Genomic DNA, 25,477 nt, shown 5'->3' on the forward strand with positions numbered 1-25,477 from the left:
ATTGGACTGTAGGTTTGCTAATTCCTGACGTCAATTAACTTTTGTTGAAGTTATTAGCCAAGGGATTCACATACAGTAATTTGCCAACACACACTCAATGTTTGAATGATGTATTCAATATGGAGAAGAACGATACAACTATTTTGTGTGTTACTATTTTTTGTGTGTTACTATTTATTAGTTGTTTTGATGAAGATCATTTCATATGACAAACTGATACATCAGTACTGGTTCACTTATTTAAAGTAAGGTTTCACTTACTTGTTCTTGCCACTTTGTGTGTGTATCTTTATTAATATGCAAAACATATTATATAGGTTTATTTAGTCTATAGTAGAATGTAGGATTTGGTAAAAGTGACAAATCCAGTTCCAGACAGCATAACAAATCCACGGCACATTACATATGTTGGACTATAGTGTCAGGCACACCCAGGTTACGTATGCAATAATTAAATCATTTCCTTAGCCAGGAAAATCTTCGTAAATTTATGCCAATTTCTAAAGGAACAATTTAAGAGTACAATTATGCAGCAGCGAAAACAACTGCCGTTGTCCAAAACAAAAAACTATACTTCAATGATTAAAAAAAAAATTATATTTTTTTTTATAAGATAATAAATAATTGAAAGCTACTTTAAGTATTATAAGATATATGATTATATATAGTTTTGGCATTTGCAAAGTACAAAATTCAATGGCATTATAAGTAAAAAAATATGTTTTAATTGTGAGTAATAATAAGGGAAGATTAAACTAATGATAAAAATCAGACTCTTTTAGAATCTCACTAGAATTCTCCCATTTTTTTCTGGATCGGCTATGCAGAGTAACGTGTCTGTACATGGTACAGAGAGTTAAGGACCTCATGGCTGAAACACATCCAAAAGCAGCACAACTGGGATCGAAGAGAACAATATATGGCTGACCAAATGACTCTGTTTCACACAGGTGGGGATCTCATGCGCTGTTATAGATTAACATGTCATGTGCATATTAAAGTATGATTATTTAGTGTTCTCAGTGTGGGATATATTTCATGTATCTATTTCAATGTCTTCATAAAGGAAATTATATGTAAGGAGGAAATCAGACTTGCCATTTTTAGATTTCTAATACCAGAATGCTCTTGCACATTTTACTTGCACATTTTACTTACACATCAAAATCCTTACATATTAAAAGGGAACAGAATGCACTTTTGTTCATGCCCTGATACGTGCATTTACACAGGTATTGAGAACCCCAAAAACAAATGTTTTTCAAGACTGTGAAAACTCCATCGTCCTGGCATTGGGTTTTAAGAGGGATACACGGGTAAAGGTAAGAGCACGCAAAAAGACTTGGTTACTTATAGCTTTGATGGTATTCCAAACCAAAAATAATCCAACTACTCAGCATTCTATAGGACTAGGTTCTTTGCTTGCTTACTGATGCTACATGGCCTGATGGAGTCGCGGTTCTAGGGGGGGTACTGGGGCTGAATCCCTGAATCGCAACTCCAGAGCCATGAATAAAGCATACATCACCCCAGAATCTCCGAAGCTATCAGAAGTCCTGCTCTACCAGCAGCCATGCATATAACAATAATAATACAGATGCAGGGCCTCACTCACTGATTCTACACAGAGCCAATTCCTCACTGAAACATTTAACCATGTGACCGCAGCCAGCCAATGCCAGTGAAGGGATGCATCTGCTCTCTGATTGGTGCCTATGACAGAGCCAATCACATAAGGCAGGTCTATTCATAAGACTGGTGGATGTGACAGAGCCAATCACAGAGGAGGGATATTCCTGCTCTTTATCCAGTGACTGAAGCCCAGCCAATCACAGATGACTGAAGTCTTTGCTCTGTTAGAGTGTGTGAATGTTAGTGTATGGTTTCAACATGTTAGTATTTGGTGTTAGCAAGTGTCTTGGTGGGTCTTAGTGTATGGTGTTAGTATGAGTGTGTGTCAGTGTACAGTTTTACTCTCATTGATGAGCTATGGGTTAGTTGTGCCTAAGTGAGGGGGAGAGCAAGAGAGAGTGTGTCTGTGTGTATGTATGAGTTGTGTTAGCATGAGTGGCTGTTAAAGTGAGTAGACTGAAAAACATCCCTTACATACAAGGTGACTAAAGACACCAGTAAGCGAGGAGGCTTATTTCACTGCCCCTTTCCAGTTGCACAGGACATTGCAGAGACAGGGCCCCTGGGTACTCCTGGCTGCTCATGCTACAAGTGGTCCTGCATTGCTATGAGGAGGGAAGCCACAAGCACTCAAGTGAGTTGAAAAACAGCTGGGTAAAGGTATATGGGGCTCCGGGGATACTTCTATTTTGACTACAGTTTACAAGCAAAACATTAATACAATATTTAATAAATAATGCATATTATTACACGCAGATACACAGCGAGGAAGCACAGGACAGGTAGGTAAATATTTGGGCACAAAGTGTGGCACATGCCATGATTGCTATTCAGCTTTAGCCCTGGAACTTTTTGGAACTTATGAACTCCCCTGGTCTGATACATGCTGAGGAATCTATGGTTACATTGAGAAAAATGCTGTGATATCTGTAGAAATGTAGAATTTGACGGTAGATAGGGATTAGATCAGCCCACCAGTCTGACTGTTTTTCCTCATGTAAACCTTAATTAATCATTGGTCTCATCTTATCAGGATAGCCATATGCCTACCCCATGTATGTTTAAATTCCCTCACTGTATTAGCCTCTACCACTTCTTCTGGATCAACGGCAACCCTTACCAGATTTACCTAGTAGGAACTAGGTTGTCAAACTGAAGTACCATTGCTGAAAATCAGCCATATCTACACAAACGTGCTTATTTTCTTGTATGCTTTGTGTGACTGGTTCTTTAAAGGCACAGTGTGTTGAAAAAAGACTTCTCTTATTAAGTAACAGAAATATATTTGCTAATTCTGGAACCGTAGGTTGCAAGAGTACAGCAGATTTATACTAGAATTAAAGCTGTTATGTTTTCTACCAATGTCTCCTTAGAGACTAACTTACTCTAATATTCTTTTATAATAGAATCATAAATATAACCTGGTTATTTTACAGTGGTTTCTTTTTCATGAAACAGTCTTACCATTAAAATGCTATAAGAATTAAGTATACCGATTAGGGGGTAAAATATTTCAAAGCCAGACTTACATTGCTATAAAACCAAAAAGGAATTTCCCAGCTACTATAACACACACTAGTCATATATTATATTACAATAAAATAAGATGCTATATAATGTAGAAAATCTTAAAAGATTGTATTGTGTAGGAAAATGGCAATTAAGTACCTGCTCCGATAACTTTGTCGATAGATATACATGTAGAATCCAGTTCCTTTGCAAATTCGTGAACGGCTTGGTTGGGATCTTCATAGGTATGGGGATCTACGTAGGTCCTAATACCTGGAAACTTCACTGTCAATAGAAAAGAAAAAAATTCAAATGCTTTCAAAGCAATGAAAATCCCTCTTTACACGTTTATGCTTGAATGCAGGTGACTCAATTAAGTGTATCTTTAAATAATGGCAAGTCAATGTTTCCATGCGGGCCAGTATTAGACCCATTTGGGTAATACATTTGAGAAGTCACTACATAGAATCTTCTCAATTGGCTATTAAAGGGTTAATATTTCAAGAGCCTCAGGGTCAGCTCATTTAGAAATTGTAGTGACAATTCAGCAAGCAATAAAATCTTTAAGACAGTTACTTCAATCAGATGCACTGAAGTGGACCTCACTTTCAAGGAATGTGCTGGATATAGACATGAAAAAGGTCTAAGTCAATCAACAGGTCTAAGTCTTACATGGTAGGACTAAGAGGTTGGTTGCTTGACATGGGCTGAGGACTGTTCACTGAAGGTGATCTGGACAGCATGCATGTCACCAGATAACTTTGCTGAACAGTCCTTTCCAAGACTCAACGTGTAGCAGAAAGTCCATCACACCCATGGTGGGAGCAGGGCCAGTGAGCGCATAAACCAGCGTAGGGCCCACAAATTTTGCCCATAGATGATGTCAATCAACCCCTGGTGTAAGAAGTATCACTTTCAAAAGAAAAGTGGAAAAGTTTTATGCTCCTTAAAGATCCAGCAGGCAACATTACTATAACCTTAAGGTAATCCCCAACAGGCACATAAATAACACAGACAGGTGCAAGAATAACAATTCCCATTAGTGAATACTCAAGGTGAATACCATCAGATTGTTATGTGAAAATTGCCACCTTTGTGATGAACTTGAGACTTGGCTCAGATGTCTTGCTAGTGAGCCCTTTACACTTTACCAAGATATCATCACTACCATTTTTTATTTAAAGGGATATTTTAAATAACATAATGACTATATGTTTGAGCATGTATATACATTATACAGCTCTTTAAATGCATCGTGATCAGGTCTATTAAACAGAACATTATTTGTCATGTATGACCATGTTTAGGTCAGTAGCTAGTTCAAAAGCCTGAAATAATAACACTAAAAAAAGAAATATAATAAAAATATATATAAAAGTATAATGAAAAATAATACAATAAGGCAAGTATATAAATAAATAAATATATATATCTATATATATCTATATATATATATCAGTCTGTCTCTTTGCAGTAATAACTCAAACAAAAAACACAAAATGCCTTCTCTTATAACACCAATAACCAGTATAATGTCGCCTCTGTATAATTTGACGCATCAGATTTATGTGGTTTTTGCTCACAGTAATATATTTCACATTTTTCCAAAACAATAGTCCCCTGTTTACATTTTTTGCTGATTTTTTTTCCCCATGAAACCAAAGTTGTGATTTTTTTATTATTATTTTAAAGCATTTTTTAGCGTTTAATACACATGATTCTAATATTCTACAAAGTTTCATTTATGCTTCGAGAATAATTGTTCTGCAACATTCCGCTGAAAATTCCTTTGAGCCTCCAGAAGTGTTTTGAAGAAAATAAAAACTGGATTTGTAACGTGTTAGACCGTAAACGAAGTTCAAACTCGCAAGGGGCATACAAGGGACAACCTCGTCAAAGAAAATGTGTTGTTTGGTCAATCTGTTTTCTTAAAAAAAAATAAAAAAAAATGGAGAAGGACACCACACAAACAGGCCTCTTTGTTATGTGCGGGGTGTTATGTTGGAACGCAAATGAATTCTTCCATTGTGTGAAAGGTGCCATAGCACGCAGCCTGTAAAAACAATAAAATTAACAAACACAATTAAGGCCAATGTAAACATAGCCCCTGGCTAAGCCATAAACTGCCTGTTAATGATCACTTTGAGCTCCGAGCCTCCAGCATAGAGCTCCCCAGATGCGGAAAAATGGTCCTTTTAAACATTCGTCCTTCGCTTGTAATTGTGGCGATGCAATATTTTTTATGCCTGCGTTAAATCCTAGTTATAATAAACTTCATCGTTATATTGGATTCTGATCACTTTGTGAAGCATAAAATGTGTTTTAAGAACAAAATCCATTTTTACACCGTAGACAATATTACAATAGATGTGTTAGCAAAAAATGCAAATTGCACAAACATCTCTTCAGAGGCTACTGAGAGATTTGTTTTTATTATATATATATATATATATATATATATATATATATATATATATATATATATATATCTGGAAAGAAGTACGCAAAAATTCTGAGCAGTAGCATATTAATGACGCAAGCCTAGCTAGCATTTACATAACATAATTATACATGCTGTATAATTGAGCTGAAAAAATGCGGAAATATTATTTTTTTAAACCAAAAGTTATATATATATATATATCAATTAGCCTTTTAATCTCAAACTTGGATCAGTGAACACAGCGTGCCGATGGAACGCAGGAGTGATGGGAGTGATAAAGGGCCTCTGTATCTTTTTAATGGAAGAGACTCCATTAAAAATCAACCGTTTCCAGCTACAATAGTCATTTACAACATTAACCCCGTCTGCGCTGGATTTCTGATCCATGTTATTTTAATGGACAAAACAATGTTTTTCTTTCAAAAATGTTCTTTTTTTGAAGTTTTGAGCAGTAGTTTATATGTGTTATACAATTCACCGCTGCACCGATCACTGCCCCGGTGATGTCAGCGTTACAGACACATAGCGGCTACATATAGATGAAGATATATATAGCTAAGTCTGGTGTTGTAAATTAGTCTGCTTTCACACTTTCTGGACTGCAAATGATATGAGAATGACAACACCACCAAATATTTGACACCTTCATTACATACAACATATGTGAACACAAAGGGTGGGGGCCGCCATCTGTACTATTTATTGGTGTCCTGTGTAAGAACGTCCTCATTTTATTTTAACCTTCCTATAATGAGGAAAGCACTGCACACTACGCACTTTCTGGACAGCAATATTTCTCATTGATATTAAGGATAGCCATATGCCTACCCTATGCATGTTTAATCATTTCATACACCCCTACCACTTCGGCTTGGAGGTTGTTCCACTTATCTACTACTTCTCAGTAAAGTAAAACTTCCTTACATGACATCTGTAAATGCACGAATTGCAGTTGTACTCATAGACACCACATGTCTCAAATAGTAACATTTATTCTACAAGAAGACAAAGGAGAATCAGATGGCGACTATGGCGTTCTAAAAAACGAGCTGAAAAGTACGCTGTGTTTTGCACAGCGGCTGATTGGGAACAGTCTGTCTGATTTCCATGTCTTGAACATACTGTAACAATTGTAAGTAACCTCGGTGGAGACCAACATGACAATAACATACTTGTGGGATCCTGGAGGCAGGCAGTTAAGCTTAGAAATTGCTTGCTTATGACTTTACTTTAAAGGACAATTGAAAATAAGGTAATTTGCACATAAACACTGGCCATTTGGTTTCGTAAAATAAAGAAAAAAGAAATCAGTCGTTCTAACAACCGTATAAACCATCCAAGGACTGGCATCGCATGAGTAGAAATATTTATACTGGCTGTTTGGGAAGAGTTTGAAGTTATGTATACAACTTAGAACAACAATCAGGAACACAAGGATGCGGTGTAAAGAAATGCGCGATCTCGGAAGAACGTATCGCCACATAATGCAAACAAGGACGTTTTAAAACAAACAATAGGGTTTGCAAGTACTTTTTTTATGATCTCTGGGGGTTACTTAAAATTATACTGTATGTATAAGTGTATTTATAAAAAAAATACCCCTCCATTATTCCTATTATTTAATGTTTTATGTAGCACCACCATAATCTGTAGCGCTGTACAAGGGGTGGACACGACATAACAAGTAGTATATAACATAACAATGTGACCGCTTAAATAAGCTTACAATCTAGAAGGAGTTTTGGTGTATTATCATACCTGGGATGTTGGCTTCAGCTACCCCCAGCAAACTGTTGCGGGACACGGCCAGAACTGCCCAATGACGTCAGTGGGTCGTCCCAGCTGACATGGGGGGAAACACCAACATTTTAAGGGGAAATGGACAGGGAGAAGGGCCCCGCTCCCGTGCCCCGGAGGATTCGGGTGTTGACCCTGGAGATTTCCCAGGTATGTGTATTATAGAAGAGGTAAAAGCAGCCACACTAGTATAAGTTTTGCAGGAGAGGGACTAGAAAGGTGAGCTAAAATAATATAGGAGGAAGGGCGTTAAAGTGGAAGTTCGTTGGCCTCCTTAAAAAGTGGGTTTTGAGGGACTTTGTGAAAGATTAAAGGCAGGGGGGAAGATGGACAGGCCAGTGGAGGGAATTCCAGAGGATAGAGACAGCCCTTGAGAAATAAGCCTTTTTTCATTGTAGTAATACTTTTAATCTTACTATACAAGCTTTTATCCAACAAATTGTATTACAATATAATAATCTGTGGAGGACGCACAAACAGAAGCTATATCTGTATATTTATGTGTTATTCTTCCTTGATCTGGCGGCAATATTCTGGGTTAACATTGTTAATCTTTTAACGAGGAGGTCCACACACCAGCTGGGTGGTAGACATTTTTATTATTATTATTACAGAGTTTAAGGGACTTCAAGCAGGCTGGGGCTTTGCTAAATCCTTGGTGGGCCAGCTGGACAACCATGCTCTTGAAAAACACGGGAGTGTGCTGAACCTGTCATGAATGGGATGAGGGTTTGATAACAGGATACAAGGTCAGACCCAGAATACCAGATCAAAGGAACAAGGCAGAAGCTCATATGAGAATGTTCAAAAGCTAAACTACAAAGAAATCATAATAAGTAGACAGCTCAAAGAAGAGGTGATCAATTATACATACATTATATATAAATTTTTACATACATTATATATATACATTTATATATATATATGTACTATAGCATTCTGGTGATGGTGGAATGACAAGCCACCCCATTGAAGGACCTTTGACTGATTAAAGACAGCACGGAGGAATGCATCTCAGCACACTGTGCCCGATTACTTTCAGAGAGTTGATTTCATTTACAATGAATAAAAATAAATCTCTAGGCTAATTTTACAGTGAAATCGCCTTTTTTGATGAAACCAACAATGACACTCTTTGTTTGCAATTAAATTTATATCCCTAAATAACCCAAAGAGCTTAATCATAGGAAATTAGGAGGCCCATCTGTGGGTAAACAAAACAGTGAGATCATGGATAAATGTGGTGTGTGTTGAGTAAGGATGGTGTGTTCAAGGGTTATGTATTGTCTAGACTTTACCAGTAACACACACAGCCCTGTCATCACAGACCGAGTGTACTTGTCTTATTAGTCAACTTGCCAGGAGATAGCGGACCTGTAAGTCACACAGCTCTGCCTAAATTAAACTCTGTAATTGTTCTTACTAAAACATGGAATTAACATTAAACTTAAACGAATAAACCTATATTAAAAATGCTAAATAAATACTACTGTGACTTGATCTTTCTTATTCTCTGTGTTTTTAAGATTGTACTGATGGAGCAGCCTTAAGGAGCAGCATCGGTAGAGGGTTGTCTCTTCACCTCTGGAGCTATAACATGGATGATTGAGTCCCAATCTATAATGTTTGTTTGACAGCCATTAACAATAAAACGTCAAAACGATAAACATAAAATTGTTGCATATTCATCTTGATCTGTAAGAATTTACATGGGAATTATTTTATTTTAGCATTTAAGCTGTCGGAGGGATGCAGCTGAACATGGATTTTTGTCCCTGGTCTAGTCATCGATATTTTAACAGAAAGGCTGTCATGTGTAACTGGCTTCAAGGCCATAAAGTAAAAAAAAACAAAAAAAAATATTTTTACCCCTCCTTTAGTCTCAGCTACCCATAAAATTCCTTTTAGATCATCATTCTTGCCAGGAACTTTGTATGAAGGTGCCATAAGGCTAGATGGCAAGTCCATGAGACGGACCTTCAACTAATGTTGTATCTATGTAATTGTATTTTTTGTTATGCATTTCTTAATTTAAATTGTTAGCTCTAAATAATTAAGGAATAATAATAACCTGTAAATCATACAGCCTCGCCAAAATTAAATCTATATATATATAACATAGTCGGTTTACTTGTATTTTATAGAATAAGTTTAGGGGTTTTTAGTTTAATGTTTAGGGACTTTTGCCGCTGTGAAAGCTTCCTCTCCTGATCTCTTCTCTCTTTTTCTCCTCTCAACTCCATCATTCATCTAAGGCTGCCAGACCCAATGACCTTCCACAAAGGATAAAGAGTAATATAAATATAATACACGAGACATATAGCTATAATCCTCTCACTGGCTTACAAATAAAATGGATTTCTATCACATAGTTACATAGTTCATAAGGTTGAAAAAAGACCTCAGTCCATCAAGTTCAACCCTTCTACCTAACCTATCACATACATGTTATTATTCGCCCTTGTGTTTTTTGTGTAATACAGAACTGGATGGTGAATGTTTTATTTTAAGATATACTTTTAACAGCAGATGTAGATATTTACTGATATTTCTGAACCCCGGCAGCTGATTGGCTAATCTACTTACTCTGGTATTGATTGCCTAGAAATTCCTAGCCAGGTAAGTAATGGGACAATATTGACAAAGTATTTTCCTTCAAACACCTCTTTTTCAATAGATCAGTTTCTTCTGAAATGCACACAATTTAATACAACAGTATTCTCACGTCAAAAAGTAAATATTGCTTTAGTTTAGAAACTTTATATAATACTAAAAATATATAGAAATAACTGGCATTTTTAGCCATATATATAGGGTAAACCAACACAATAAATCAGTATAATAACATTAGATCATGGAATGGAAATTGGCCCTTTGCACCAAAATGTCCCACAATGTTATCTTAGCTATTGAACTATAAGCAGGAATGATCTTCAGGAGATTCATGCCAACTGAGTTGCTTAATGGGACATGACAGTGGAAAACCATCTTTGTCTCTCCATGCAACAAAGCTACGGACTCACTCAGCATGCGCCAGACCATGCCTACCATCAATGAGCAAGAACACAAGATCATATGGCCTGCATCTCTTCTAGAAAATCGGTCAGTGTCAGTAAATAATTTACCAATTTTTATTTAAAAATATGACTTTCATGTATACCTGCAAAAAAAATGAATGTCATATAACCACGGCTACCATACGGGAAACCCAACTGGTGTTAACTTTGAAGCAATCACCATAGCAACCGAGGCAATGTTCTCATTGACTGTTCCAAATGTAGCAGTTTGTACCAGTATTGCTTCCGATTCTTTAGATGATAAAGTAGTGCTTGCTGGAGATTTTTCCTGCGGTTTCACGTACATTCATTTAAAATTGCCTGCATCAATTTTATTTTATTATAAAATAATACTGGTGGGAATCCGAACTTCCCAAAATCTGTAGTTAATATTTAAATTTTCATTTATGGGTCTGCATTTTCAGTAGTCGGATATACGCCAGAGATGTCCTATAAATTCCAGAAATGATGCTGCTTTCTAAGTAGATGCAGAACACGAGTGCATTAAACGTGATCTAAATAGAACAAAGAAGACGCTGGCCGGACCAGGGATTGTGCTTGCCCTATTAGCTTACGCTGCGGTGAAAATACGCTCACAACACATACGGCCGCCGGTTTCTTTAATCGTTGGCCCCAGAGATATTAGGAGAGACTGGGTGAAGCCTGGATACGGTGTCTATAATCTCTTCACACCAATAATTAGGGGCAGCACACATGTCGTAAATGGGTCCTGTCATGAATAACAGATAATAAACACATGCACATGTGTTAAGTCCCTCTGTTCTTCAGCTCACTCGGCACAAACACAATCATTCCCATTCCCATTCCGCCAGCGTGATCTGCCCCCGGGCTAACAAAAAGTTCTAGAGGTGCGAGCCAGGCAGGGGTAGCAGGAGAAGAAGACAAACACATTTCAGATCCGTTTAAAGGGACTTTTTCAATAACTCCGAAGGAGGTTATAGCCCAGGTTTTCCATTCAGAGTAAACTAAATAAAACACATCATGGCTTCACAATGCATCACGCGTTGGTTGAATTTATTGATTTTGAGCTTATCTGGCTGACACAATCCACTAAAAGAAACAAACAAAGCATTACGTGGTTTCAGATCTGACAGCTCCAATATTATTAGGCTAGGTCCCGTAATGACAGATTCTGACAGCTAGATGTAGACAGTCAAGAACGCCCAAAAATATAAAATCGTAATGTTTTAATGAAAGCCAGAAATCCGTGATAATATATTAAATACATATAACTACAATTTCTGGATTTCTTCCATTGAATACATTCTACAAACAGAAAGGGATTGTTTAGTATTGTAGTACACTGCCTGAGATTTAACCATTTAGCATATGTGGGCTGAACAGCATTTCAGTAGCTTATGGCTGCTCTTTTTAACATGACTCTGTGATTCCTATAGGAGGGAAGTTTATTTCTAAGGAGGAGAGGCGACCCTCTAAAATTAAAGGGTCAGAGGTTTAAGTGTAATGCAAGGAAGTTTACTTTGCTGAGTGGATAATAGATAAACGGAACATCGTCCCATCAGATGGGGTAGAAGCTAATTCTGTAAGATAATTTAAACATGCATAGAATAGGCATAAAGCTATCCTCGATATAATACAAGACCAAGGACTTATTAAAGTCTTTTAGTCTCAATGAGCAATAAAGGTCCATTACATATTGAAATCAACATTATGAGAATGTATAGGTGTCCGTCTGCTGGATATGCACAGCCGTGCGCTACGTTCTTACACTGTTAGAGTGTGTGACTGCGTGCATCCAGCCGGCAGCATACAGCAACCGAGCTTCGTGGGGGTGCCGCTGGGCATATGCTTCATTTGTCTGGTGGCCAGTTCAGGCCTATTGGCAAGTTTCTCCTGAATGAAGGGCTAAGCTGGCCTTTCACAATACATAAATATACACTGCTGAGGAAATATCAGTGACAGAAACATCTGCCCATCTAGTCTGCCTGTTATTCCTGACATAGACAATCAGTCCTTTATCATCCCTTGATTCAGGATACTATCCCACCCATGCATGTCTACCACTTCTGATGGGAGGCTGTTCCATTTACGCTACATTACCATACTTGGGAACTTGTGGGTTCCGGCTTCCCAGAGCCTACCCTTGATTTCAGGGGGCATTCCCGCTGAAGTCGCAGGAAACACCCCCATTTAAAAGGGAAATGGGTGGGTAGTGGGGAGTGTTAGGACCCCACTCCTGCGACCAGGAAGACCCCGAGAAGTAGTGCTTTTCCTTGTGTCTCCAGGCAAAACCTGGAGCGTTCCCATGTATGTACCTTACATATAAATTTCCGACCCTCCAGTTTTAGACTTCGGCCTCTTCTCTAAAATAAGCTTCCCTCTTCTACTTTGTTAAACCCCTTTAAGTATTTAAATGTTTTCATCACATCCCCTCTCTCTCTTCTTTCCTCCAAGCTATACATATTAAGATATTTTTTTCCTGCAAACAATTTACTATTTTAGTAGCCCATCTTCTAAACTCTCTCCAATCTGTCTATGCAGGACCTCCTCGTTCCTTCTTGCAGGAGAAGCTAGTTTGGGTTGTGAAACCTTAACTTGCAACACTCCTGTACACTCACATACAAGCCAACAATTATAGCCAAACACAATATCTTTATTCAGGTGCACCCAATTAATGATGTACTAATACTGGTAGAAGATCCCAAATATTACTGATGAACTGTCTGGAAACCAGCTTTGAGCACCTAATATCCACACAGACATGAATGATGTTAATGTTAGAAAGCTTGATGTGTCATCAGTGCTAACAAACTCTAGTGAAGAGAATGCTGATGATCTAGAATATATCAGCATATGGATGAATGGGCATCTTGCACCTCACCCCAAAAAGATCTCTCGAAGTCTTAGAGAATGCTCAGATTTAAGATGTTTTTGAACATCAACCCCTCTTTGTGAACTCTTCATCTTATTATTGCCAACTTGTATTGGAGTCTCATGGATCCTACCTCACCTCACCCTATTGAGAGTGTGCCTTGACGTGGCGGGTGATTATGCTTTGGCCAATTCATATAACCAAAACCTCTCACTTATGTTATGTTTATATATCAGTTTTTATTTTTTTTGTATACACAGTACAGTCAATACACTGTAGCCTGTTTGGTAGGCTTCATTTTACACACTTGTATTTGAGCCTGGAACCAGCTTAGCACACCGACATTTTTCTTTTCCCTTATGTATCCTACCTAAAAGCCACCCTTAAAACCCCTATGTATCATATACCCAGAGCGTTATAAACCCCCAGTGTGAAATCCCACATTTGCAGTATTTCTAAGGAATATGACAACGACTGCACAAAGGAGCTCAGTTAACATCCCTGCCTCTCTTTTATGTTGGTGACATCCTTTTCAACCATCAAATGTTATTCCGATTCACTGCGTTGTCAAAGAAATTCACAGCACACATTATCCAGAATAAGCCTATTCGATGCATGGAACAGACCATACTGCAAAACCCTCATATATATATACTAGAAATAAACAATTGCTATATTCTAGATTAAGTTTTGGATTTAATTACAAAGTTTTAGGGCATGTATATATATATATATATATATATTTACAGTTATATAGCACCCCGTGCGATTAAATTACATTCTTCATGGTGTTATATGTGCGTATATTACTTAGCGTGTGTCATTCATGAAATGTTAACCAGGCTGCTACCAGTCATGCCCGGATGTATGATGTCCCTCTCCTGATGTATCATTGATAATCCTGTGAAATGCCCCAAGTTTTACAGAAAAAAAGTTTTTATTCAAGAAAAAATTTGCCTCATTCATAAATATATATATATATATAAAAATTACATAGAATAACTGAGTAGATATGGACAATGTAGGTCCTAGCAGGGGCCGAGTAGGAAGGCTTATATATATATATATATATATATATACATTTTCCTGGGTGCTTGTGCATATGCTTTGAAGCATTATTAGCATGCGCATCCACTGAACTGGTTGTAGAACAGGAGGGAACTGTTTTTCTCCTGTTCTCTGCTTGGCGTGTGTATGCATGCGTGTAACACATAAAAACATCTGCACAACTGCCTAATAAGAATCACACAGGTGCACATTACTATGTCGCACAAGAATTTATTTAGATTTGTAAAAAAAAATAGCTTATATTAGCTTTGTATTTGTTCCGTCACAGTTCTCATAAGAAAGAAAATAAGTGCGGATTAGCACTTTTAGCCAGAAACAAAACATGGACCTTTTATTACACGGGAGTATGTGAATGCAGCCACAGCAAACAGCAGCTCAGGTTTTGTTAATGGAAAACCCCGTAAATGCCACTGTACAAAGAAAAAAGGGAGAGACGTGAAATCCCCAATTAGACATACGGACGTGACAAGATTCCACGTGGTAGTAGATGTTACTTTGTATCAGACTCACAATCTATACAACAGACGATAGGGGTGGGAGTTTAAAAACAGGACAAAGGTGATCACCTCCCATTCATGGGTCTGATCAATTTAAATGTTGCTTTGTTTACTCAAAAAAGTTATGATATGAAACAGAAAGGAAGCCGACATTTTGCTGTAGAACCGCAGGATGGCACTTGGTCAGCAATAATGTTGAAATGTATGTATATGCTAGAAAAAATGTAGTATGAAGTCATCCTAGTTTAATGGACCTTTTTCAGAAGGTGAGAAGTACAGCCCAACCTCATTCAGTGTCTTTTGGACCCATTGATGGAGTGAGGGGAATCTCTGGATATAGACTGGATATAGTTTTAAATTCTGCTTTCTGTAACTTTTTTTTTTTTTTTTTACTTAATACAAGGTAGGTTTACTTTACCGGGAGGGTGGTCCCATCAAAAGCTGTAGAGGTTAATACAGCGAGAGAATCTAAAGATACAAGACAAGACCAAGGACCGATTAAGGTCCGAGGCTCTACATCAGGGTAGACTAGATGGACCAAATAGTTCTTCAACTGAACCAATATACATGGTCAAAAATAAAGAGGGTAGCCAAGTGCCACCTTCTTCCTCAAAACCGAAAAGTAATTGTGGCTTTGGGGTTCTTTGATGCTTTCAATTATTCAAAGAAATCAGCAAAGGTGGGTTAAATCACAGATTGTGATTTTTTTGCAATGTAACACTGAAGCGTGACAACCCATTAGATGTTGATGTAACTGAATATAAGATGAGACAACATCTGATTAAGGTCGGAGTCTTTACTTCAGGAAAATGGGAAGACTGGATGCTCCAAATCGTTCTTATCAGCCCTCAAATTCTATGTTTCTGTGTGAATGTATGCCGTTCATTTACTCATACACCCCTAGTTTAGTTATTGGTTATAATTATTATTATTTTTATAGTTACCATTAAGAAGGCCCTCTTTTCATGTATAGCCTGGATTAAGTGATGATACCCCATTTAGTCAACAAAACTATATGTTAATCGCCCGTTAGATCATACAGTTGGTATTGTCGAAAGAGAACAGCTAGTAAATGTAGTAAGAAGGATTAAAATACCAATAAAGCTCTTTTACACCTCTGAGAAAGAACATAATTATTAGTTGTCAATGAAACAATTTTGCACAGTGGATTGAGCAGACAGGCAGGAGAGTAAAAATCTGAAAAGACATTTCGGTAGGCAACTCAGGGCCAATCCATTAATCAGTATTACAGTTATTAAATGGGATAATCAATGTAGAAAGAACACAATGGGGTAAAGAAAAAACACCGAGTTTGAATGACATAATCTACTAATCAGAGCTCCTCTAACTCTACTGCAGTAATAATTAGCCGGACATTTGAACCACCCAGCTGTATGTGCCTCCTGGTCTAAATTATACATTTGCCGGCTAGGTTTACAAAGTTTACCTCACTTTTATTCATTTCAGCTACTTCAGCATAATTTAAAAGCACTTTAAGTAATTTCATTGGCACCCAATTTCAATGGCTCCGTATTGTGAAAAAAGAAGACCATTCGGCAGCAACTAAACAGAGAGCTGTGTCTTATCTGAAAATGTTCTGTGTTCCTAAAAAGATGTAATTAGGTGAGAATATGAGTCTATAACATATACACAGGGATCTATACTATTTAACTTTCTTGCAGGAGGGAGTTAGTATTAAACCCTATATGAAGTATATACAATTGAAGTTTATTAACCCCTTAAGGACAATGGGCGGTTCCTAAACCCATTGAAAACCATGCATTTTGAGCCCATACATATACAGGCTTTGTCATTAAGGGGTTAAGTATGTTCCGTTTTATTTGGAGGGCCTTCTCTAAAGGAAAAATGTCTTACTAATCCATCACAACTCAATTACTGCAGATTTTGAGTAAATATATATATTTTTTCCTTTTATGTTACCCTAAGCATCAACAATGTCTTCTAACCGTGGTATGGCAAAACTTTTGATGTCTCCCTTAAGACAATTAAAGAGGAAGAGCCTTAAAAGCACAGTACATATTATATTACCCACCCCGGCAAAGAGAATGGAAAATAATTATCTTTGTTCGTGTTGGCAATTTATTTTAATCCTCTCTCAATCCGTGTCCAGAAACTCCTCTCAATGAATATGATTATATAGGTATTAGAAAGAAAAAAATGAATGGCTTATCCACCGATTTCGCCCAAAATAGACTATTTTGGTTTTAAATTATAATCAACTGTGGTCTATTTATTTAGATGATAGTCCTCGCAGATTATTGAAACATATATTTGGAAATGTCTGTAGCATTACTAAAGTTACTAGAATTACCTAATATTTATTTAAAGAAGAATGCATTTCAAAGAATATTTTTGTGTGTTGGTACTAAGCAGAATGCAGAAATCTATAAATCACTTTACTTACGGTGTCCATTTCCAAAGTGGAGCCTTTTTTCATCAGGACTGTGAATTGATTTATTGTAGCCACAGACTCTACAGGAGAAAAACAAAAACATTCATTTCCTCGATGATGTAGAAAACATGTTTGCTTTGCGATAAGGCCGTTCTCATGCATTGTTACGTGTCTGGCCGTGGTGGTGCCATGCAGCAGAAAGACAAATTAAGGCCCAGGTAAGAATTATATGAACCAGGACCGGTTCCCAGCTGCTGGTGTGCCATGGACTTCCTAACCCTTAGCCGGAGACCAGATGTTGCAGTTATGAATTATGTTGCTTTTGGTTAAAATTCCCCACTGCGGTAAGCATTATTCTTCCATTCTAAAGGCTGGGTTGGGATAATGGACATCAATACATGATTGACTACAATGGAGCATAGGGAGTTTGTAGGCTTGATGGGGGCCGCACAAAAACCATGAAGTACAGCATTTACCCCACACAAGAGTGGATTTAAATTCCAGGCAAAAGTCAACTGGTGCACCCATGCTTTAATTTATCTTTTTTTTTTTTAGAAGGACTATATGGCATCAGGAGAAAATGGCCACAGTGCTTCAAGGAAGCTGCAGTAGCACAGACCTCCATTATTTTTAAAGCTCCCTGGGATAACCAGAGGAGATCAGAGGATCTCCCTAACCAGCCCATGGTCCTCACGACCCACGAAGGGGACAGTTGGGTGATCAACATGTTCAGAAAAGCCTTTGAGTGTTATGTGACTACTGTAAAGAGTAGAAGACCTGCCTCTAATCAGCACTATGTGTACAATGATACATTTCATATGTGAGTCTGCCAGACATTAACAGACCTCTGTATAAACTTTCAGCAGAAGCAACTGAGTGAAGATGTACTTTAGATTTTAGCAAAGAGGAAGCAGGTCAGAATCGAAAAGAGCAGAATGGCAGCAACTAAAAAACAGTATAATATTAATCATGATAGCGTCCCTTTAAAGCTTAGCTATATAAGTAAAAAAAACGCAGGAATATATTTCATTGATTGTTTTATGCTGTTTTATTTTTTTATGCGGGATTTATTTTTTCAACCTTGTTTTCTTTCTCGGTATAAATAACAGGAGAAATATGTATAGAATATGGTTATTTTTCTAAACTTCCCGTAGACAAATCCGGAGCAACAGTAATGCAGAGGAATAGCAATAAAATATTATCAGTCAATACATTAAAGGAAATAACAACTGTAGGTTGGGGAACACGGAGATCAAAGGCCAAAAGACTTTAAAATATAAAACGGTACATTAATCTGCAGGGAAACATGTGTGCGTTGAGGTCGACAAATACGAAGTATGAGATTGTGAGCAATTTAACAGAAACACAAGGGAAACTCCAGCTACATGTGGTTATGAAATATAATCCTTGAGCTCTAGAAAGCCACTTGCATAGCGTAGTTTACACATAATCAGAGCACACAAGTCAGCGTTCTCACAAGTGCCTACGATGTCACACCTGGCTTTAATAGAAATAACACAGTCTATGAGATAGTAAAGTAAATCAGGCGTACACAGGTCAAATCTCAGCCAATCTTATTTAATAAGGTGTGAAATATATTTGAACAAAAATAGGGGGGAAAAAAAAAAAAAAAGGAAAGGCTCGCCAAAGTTCTACTTTTATAAAAGCTGCATAATAAGACCCTAAATGATTTTGTAATAGGGAATAAAGTGAAATTAGAGAATATGATATTCAACTGATCACAGAAAGAGTATGAGATTCTAGTTAATGTTTTTATGCACAGAGAGAAAGTTTAAGTTCTAGCTGCTTATGTTTATCTAATGAGACTCGTCCTGTACATGCACATGTCTCATAGCTACATGTCTTTGAGAAAGCATGGGCAGCACACCTTAAAGGGTATATTCATATATATATATATATACGTGTATGCACAGGTATACACATCATGAAGAAAGTCTATTCAAAAAGCCATGTTTTATCTGTTCCACCAGCTCTCCTGAATCTAACGATTTTAGACAGCATTAAACAAGTCAGTCTGAGTCATGGTGTTAATTGCCCATTTTTATTCGGCCAAATCTTCAGAGGCGAGGATATGGTGCTTTATTTGCTTAGCACGGTGGAAAGTACAGTCTGTGTTTTGTGGAGGATTCAGGATGGTTAGGAAAGGGTAAACCTACAAACATAAAAGTACTTGACACAGTGGCAGGTGAAAATGGATTCAATAGAATAGCATGTTTTAAGCAGACAATGCACTTACCTTCCGATCAGGACATACACAACAACCGATAGAAGGATAATAACTACGGCAGCAGAAATGCCAATCACCACAACCTGGCTATTCTCGCTGGAAATGGAGAAAGCTGAAAGAGTAATAGGATAAAAGGAGAAAGCCATTAGTACATCAGAAGTGTCATACGGCGGATCCTGCAATACAAAGGCAAATTACACCACGCATTTCCTTCCAAACACAATACCCCCATCATCTTTAGCCAAAAGTGCTGGATAACTTGTTGCCCTCATACACTATAATTCCCATAATCCTCTGATAAAGGGTGCCCTTACTTGGCTAATCTTAATACTGTGATATATCGACTATATTTTGTATTTCGAGCAAAGTCATTTAAACCCTGGATAAGGATATTATAAAACATGGTAGAAAAACTCTTTAAAACAATTCGAAGTAAACCAAATGTTGGAAGTTATCCAACCCTGTTATAAATCCAGTGCTGTTTTTGTCCAAAATCTCTTCAATTCTGGTGCGAGATATTATGCGGTTGTGGGATTTGGAGGCCAGATTTAAATAGCTGATTTAAGACTGGAAATCCTGACAAAAACAATACTTTTTAGGACTGCTCGACGATGATGGAACTTGTGGTCAAAAAGCGCTTAGATGTCTAAAGCTACTTATTTCCTTTGTAGGCAAAACTTGGATGATTTCTGCATATTTTGAATAAAAGACAGCTTTTTTTTGCTTAGTAGGAACAAAGCTATGCCTCCTCTTATTTACTGTGCATTAGGAAACGTTTTTCTTTTCACTACTTTAATATGCCCATCTCTACCCCGCTTAATCCTCGCTAAATGCAGAGAATTCTGAAAGCTTCGTCTTGTCATCACCTCTCAGAAAACCTGATGGAGGCCTATTTGTCACCCGGCTCCTGACATTCTCTGGCTGTTAATTCTTCTTTAAGGTCAAATATTTCATTTTTTTTAGTTCTTTTAACACTTTAAGGTGAGTCTAATGCATTTATAAAAAAAATTGTTGCATATCGGTTTCAAATAAAAGATCAATATTAAGCAATAAAAGGATTTTCAAAAAATAAAATGTAGTTGGCAGCATATTCAGTCCATTGAATCTCATGTAGACAGCTTTGCAAGTTGCACAAAGCTGATGTTTCATTAAACCCTCCATTAATTATGAAGCGAGAGAACTGAACATTTCTGTTGGTTCCCACTGTGAATGGAATAAGTATTTCAGATAGTTAATGTGTTTTTTCTTCTTTTAGATGTTTGAAGTATCAAAGCCAACCCTAAGATACCTACAAAAACCGAGGTGACAGATTCCAGAAACCAAATAAAGACTGGGTTACTATGAGGGCCTTCCTTTGTATAGGGCAGAAAGGTGGGGTCGCCCCTGGCCACGCAATAATGAGGAGCTTGTCATGGCCTTTACATGACATCATAGTCACTGATAGGCGGGAGGGATGACGACACAAATGCAAAGACGCCCTAGACCCTGCATCCAACTAGGGACAGCCATGGTTTACTTTAGAGATATTACTGGAGCCATGATCACATCGTCCAGCTACTTCAGAAGGCCTTAAAAATTCTGGATTCTGTTCTCAGAATGATTAGCTCATTTACTTCCCAATTACTTCAGAAGCAGTTACTAATGGAAACAAAGTTATGCCTTCACGTCATTTAAATATTTCAACATATGCACATACTTCGGGTGTCACGACTTGGAATAACAAGTAATCAATTAGTTCAGGTTTTGTCTTAATGCCTAAAAAGCACTAACCGATTCTTTAGCTAGAAATACTGTAAATACATATATATAACATTACAGAACAATGGTCCCACAAATGAATGGTGCAAGCCCTAATCGTAAACTTATTTTTATGCGTTAATAACTGACATTGACCTTTTGTGCAGCACGTAACACAACCCCCCTGGCCCTTTAAACCATGTAACAAATCCATAATACGTTCTATAATGAGCAGACATATAAACAGGAATATCAGGTATAACCTAGGGATACATACAATCCGGACTGGTTTCAAACTCAAACTTGCGGCTGTTTGATCCGTATCCTGCCGCCGTGCGTGCGCGGATCTGGAAGACATACGTGGTATCGGGTTTCAGGCCGCTGATTGTGACATTTGTGCTTCTTGCTCTTAGGATCGTGTAGCTAGTTTCCTGTTCCTGCTTTTGAACACAAATAATCTTGTTAAAATCAATACAAAAGCCACATTCCATTACATTTTATTTATACCAACAGGTTCGTATCGATCCACACAGGGGCATGTATTAAGTAGTTGTATGCAAAGTGTTTTCTACTATACTGGCAATTACTGGGTTAACAACACAGTTGTTTTAACAGAACAGACCTTTAAGTAACTTCTTAGTTTCGTGGTAATTCTGTTGCATTTTGCAGCTGGCTATTCAAATGGGATGCTCACATCTGAAAGTTATTATCTTAACCTTGATCCTATTGTTTGAAGTCTGAAGTATTCCGTTAACTAGGTTAATAAGACTTAGGCCATCAGATATTCCACCAATAAAACTGAGATTTGCATCGCTGTTCCAAGTGCATGTTATTTAAAGTACAGTTTTATATATCATGAGTCTGCTGGGTTTTTTTAGCTCAATTTTCAATTATGTGATTAGGTTCAGCGTTCTTTTTGCTCTTCCTCAATTGTCTATTCTTAACAATATAAGAATGTGTAAAATTATCAGGGCCGGCCCAAGACAAAATGTCGCATGGGGCGAAGTTAAAAATGCTGCCCCCCCATTATCTACCCTTCCTCTCCCCCCCCGTACTTACCTTTCAGCAGTCCTGCGGCGAGTCTCCCTGCTCGGTCTCGGTGCCGGCTTGTAATGCTGAGCGCCGGAAATGACGTCATCTGCCGGCGCTCAACATTACAAGCCGGCACCGAGACCGAGCTAGAGGGCTCGCAGAGGAGAGAGAGAGGGGCGCCGAGCGGGTACTGACCACTTGGTAAGATAAAACCACTCGGCACCCTCTCTCTCTCTTCTCGGCAAAGTGCTGCCCCTTCAAAACTGCCGCCTGGAGCGATTGCCCCACTCGGCTCCATTGTCGTGCCGGCCCTGCAAATTATTAACACAATTCAGTAGAGACAACCCTTCTTTTTGACCCAAATCCTTCTGTCCTTTTTTCCCCTCCCCTTTAATCCCTCTCATTCTTGCTGGTTATTTTACAGCCCTCAAAGTTACAATAATGAGTATACAAAGAGCGGACCATGATTAATAATTACATGTATAAAGAAGATACTGTACATTATTTTTCTTATAAATTTCTTATCAGCTACCAAGAAGCCAAATGCAAATCTGTGGTAAAGACCAGACCACCTAAACACAACTTCTAACAACAATGACCATTTCAAATACCCATACACAAGCACGTTGGATCCTGGTCACCAAGTTTGCTTTGAGTTCCTATAAAGTCAAGATGTCAGAAACCCACTTTACTTACAACAACAAACACCAGACAGGTTTCTACCCTTCCTGGGTGATCATCAGAGTTACTTCATTAAGTTCTACAGAAACCTGAACTTATGTTTGTTGGAGTGTAGATCTACCCAGCGGACATACCTGTAATATATTCTACTCATATACCTTCTGTTTTCATCTGCTATTAACATTTATGGCTTACATATTCATAAAGTACTTTTACATAAGGCTTTACAATTTAGGCTCCTAATATAACATTTCTGCAAACATGTGTTAATGAAATCTGCAAAATGTTTATTTTTTATGTGCCATCAAAACGATCTTGTGTTCTTCACTGTGTACATCACACCATTCCTGGATCACATATCTTACTACAAGTGGTATGAAGAAATCCAAGTGTGCTAATCGTACAAAGAAAATGCATTGAAGCCCAAAACCAGAATTATTTTATGCTATAGACCAGCGTTCTTCACATTTGGGGTCAAGGCCCCGTACACGGATGCAAGATGGCCCTCAATGGGTCACGCCAGGTCTCTCATTCTGCCCTCCCTGTATTAAGCACCAGGATGTGATGCCACTTGGACTGATATAATAAGGGCTGTGGAACCAAAACAAGACCCTATTCTGTAGTGGAGGCAAATCCATTGTATACGTCTTGATGGCGTTTAACACGAATTACCGTTACAAAGACTTTCCAAGCTCAAAATGTGTTTTGTATTATTGGGATTCATTACTGTGTTCTAAGTTCCACAATATTACTGAGCCTGTGAGCCAAAAGCTACCCCCACTCCTTATAGCAAGAAAAGAGGTGCATGCGATATTATTTTACTGCGTCTTGGGGGGAAAAGTTTCAAGAACACTAATAGAAATCATAAAACCAGGATCAAAAAGGAAATACTAAAAAGTGAGCTTTCATTAATTACACCTGTTATATTGCACTCTAACGAGTCGAGTGGTGTTTGACTCCAAAGCACCCAATTTTCATATAGGATGCTGTCGAAGTGGAATGTCCTACCAATAAGGCTTTCTTCATTGCTGTAAAGATTGATCTTGGCTCCCAAGCAGATTTCCATAATCCTGTTTATCTATAGCGGGTTTTATCATTCCAAAAAATAATTCCCAATGTTTGCAATTTCAATTTGTTCTCAGAAAAAAATGGACAGCAAAAGACAAGTGAGTAAAATAAAACAGGAGAAGAATGGAGATAAGATCCAAGGGTAGGAGCGGCAGGAGAAAATGGGGGAAAATGATATGATTGAGGGCTTGAAGGAAAGTAAGGACAGGCTATAGAAACTGGCTAAAGGCATAAGAGTTTGAGGCTTAGAGTGGATGAGCGCGGGTAAATAGAAAACAGGCACAAATGGACAAGATGTGTAAATCCCAGATAAAATGCAATCTAGATAAGGGCAGAATACGCTTCTTCCCACAATACAGAACAAATTGATTTATTTTCTTGTTTACTTATTCACTGCACATTTTATTTTTTTATGCATGTAATAAAAATAGGGAGTTCAGATGATATCACAAATATAAAACTGCAATAGATTTAGTGAAAATCGTACGTTTGTATGACTTCTCCTTAATCGACTTATTACAAGAGCAATCAAAGACATGGATTAAGAACTTTCTTTTATTGCCTTTCATCCCACCTTTTCATAGTACTTGACCTCATAGTCTAGGATGATCCCATTTGGATGGTCTGGCTCCTGCCAAGACAGGGCAATGCTGTTCCTTGATGTTCGGTCTTTTCTAATTACGGTGATGGGAGATGGAGCTGTGGAGAGTGGAAAAAAAACCCAGAAAATGATATTTATCGTTGGCAAGGAGTAATGGTTTATATTCAAATGACTGCTGAGTCGACCTGGCTCTGTATCAAAACCTAGCAGCTGGGTTATAGCCCTGGTACACAGATCTGGAAAACTGTTGGTCCTCGAGACAAATTAACTGATACTTTCTTTTGCCGGTGAACTAGCAGCAGCCGCAAAGCAGATGTTTTCAATATGCTACTAGAATGTAACTAATGAAAACATTTGTGCTATTAAAACAGAACAAAATTAATGGCGCTATATATCGCGTTGGTCCTAACAGTAAAAGAAGAAAAAAAATGTAAGGCAACCAAGATTTATTTTATGTTTTTTAACATACACTGCTTTCTTAAGTACATGAACGCAAAGAGCATCATAATTGCATACTCAGGAAGATGATGAGTGCATACATTTAAGAGCACGCTATATGTTTCCTTAGACAATTTTCATTATTCTATAAGAGGAACATTTCTTTGAAGAATTAAAAAAAAAAATCTTGTGGTGGGAAATTAATTTCCTTCTCCTTAAGCCTTTTTGACCTTACCTTATTGATGACATCATAACAGCTAATTTGTGTTTTCCTTTGTGAGATAAACTAGGCAAGGATATATGAAACACTGACATGAGCTAATCCACCCCTCGCCATTAATAAGAGCCGTTTAACCGAGGGTCAGCCATACTGAGAGATACAATATCCTATATCAGCGTTTGA

General features: G+C 37.7%; 1 protein-coding gene across 1 annotated transcript in view; it reads right to left on the minus strand.

Moving 5' to 3' along the window:
* The window catches only part of LOC149285305 (ephrin type-A receptor 3-like), a 141,751-nt gene that overhangs the window by 17,594 nt on the left and 98,680 nt on the right, over positions 1 to 25,477 (minus strand). The window contains exons 5-9 of the mRNA XM_089495514.1: positions 24,610 to 24,734; positions 21,532 to 21,694; positions 19,527 to 19,629; positions 17,282 to 17,349; positions 3,301 to 3,426 (exon numbers count right to left, since the gene is read on the minus strand). Of these exons, the coding sequence (XP_089351640.1) occupies positions 3,301 to 3,426; positions 17,282 to 17,349; positions 19,527 to 19,629; positions 21,532 to 21,694; positions 24,610 to 24,734 (585 nt within the window). The remainder of the gene's footprint in view (positions 1 to 3,300; positions 3,427 to 17,281; positions 17,350 to 19,526; positions 19,630 to 21,531; positions 21,695 to 24,609; positions 24,735 to 25,477) is intronic.

Source organism: Sceloporus occidentalis, unplaced genomic scaffold, assembly GCF_023333645.1.
Source record: "Sceloporus occidentalis isolate IW3139 unplaced genomic scaffold, rSceOcc1.0.p SCAF_81, whole genome shotgun sequence".
Taxonomy (NCBI): Eukaryota; Metazoa; Chordata; class Lepidosauria; order Squamata; family Phrynosomatidae; genus Sceloporus; species Sceloporus occidentalis.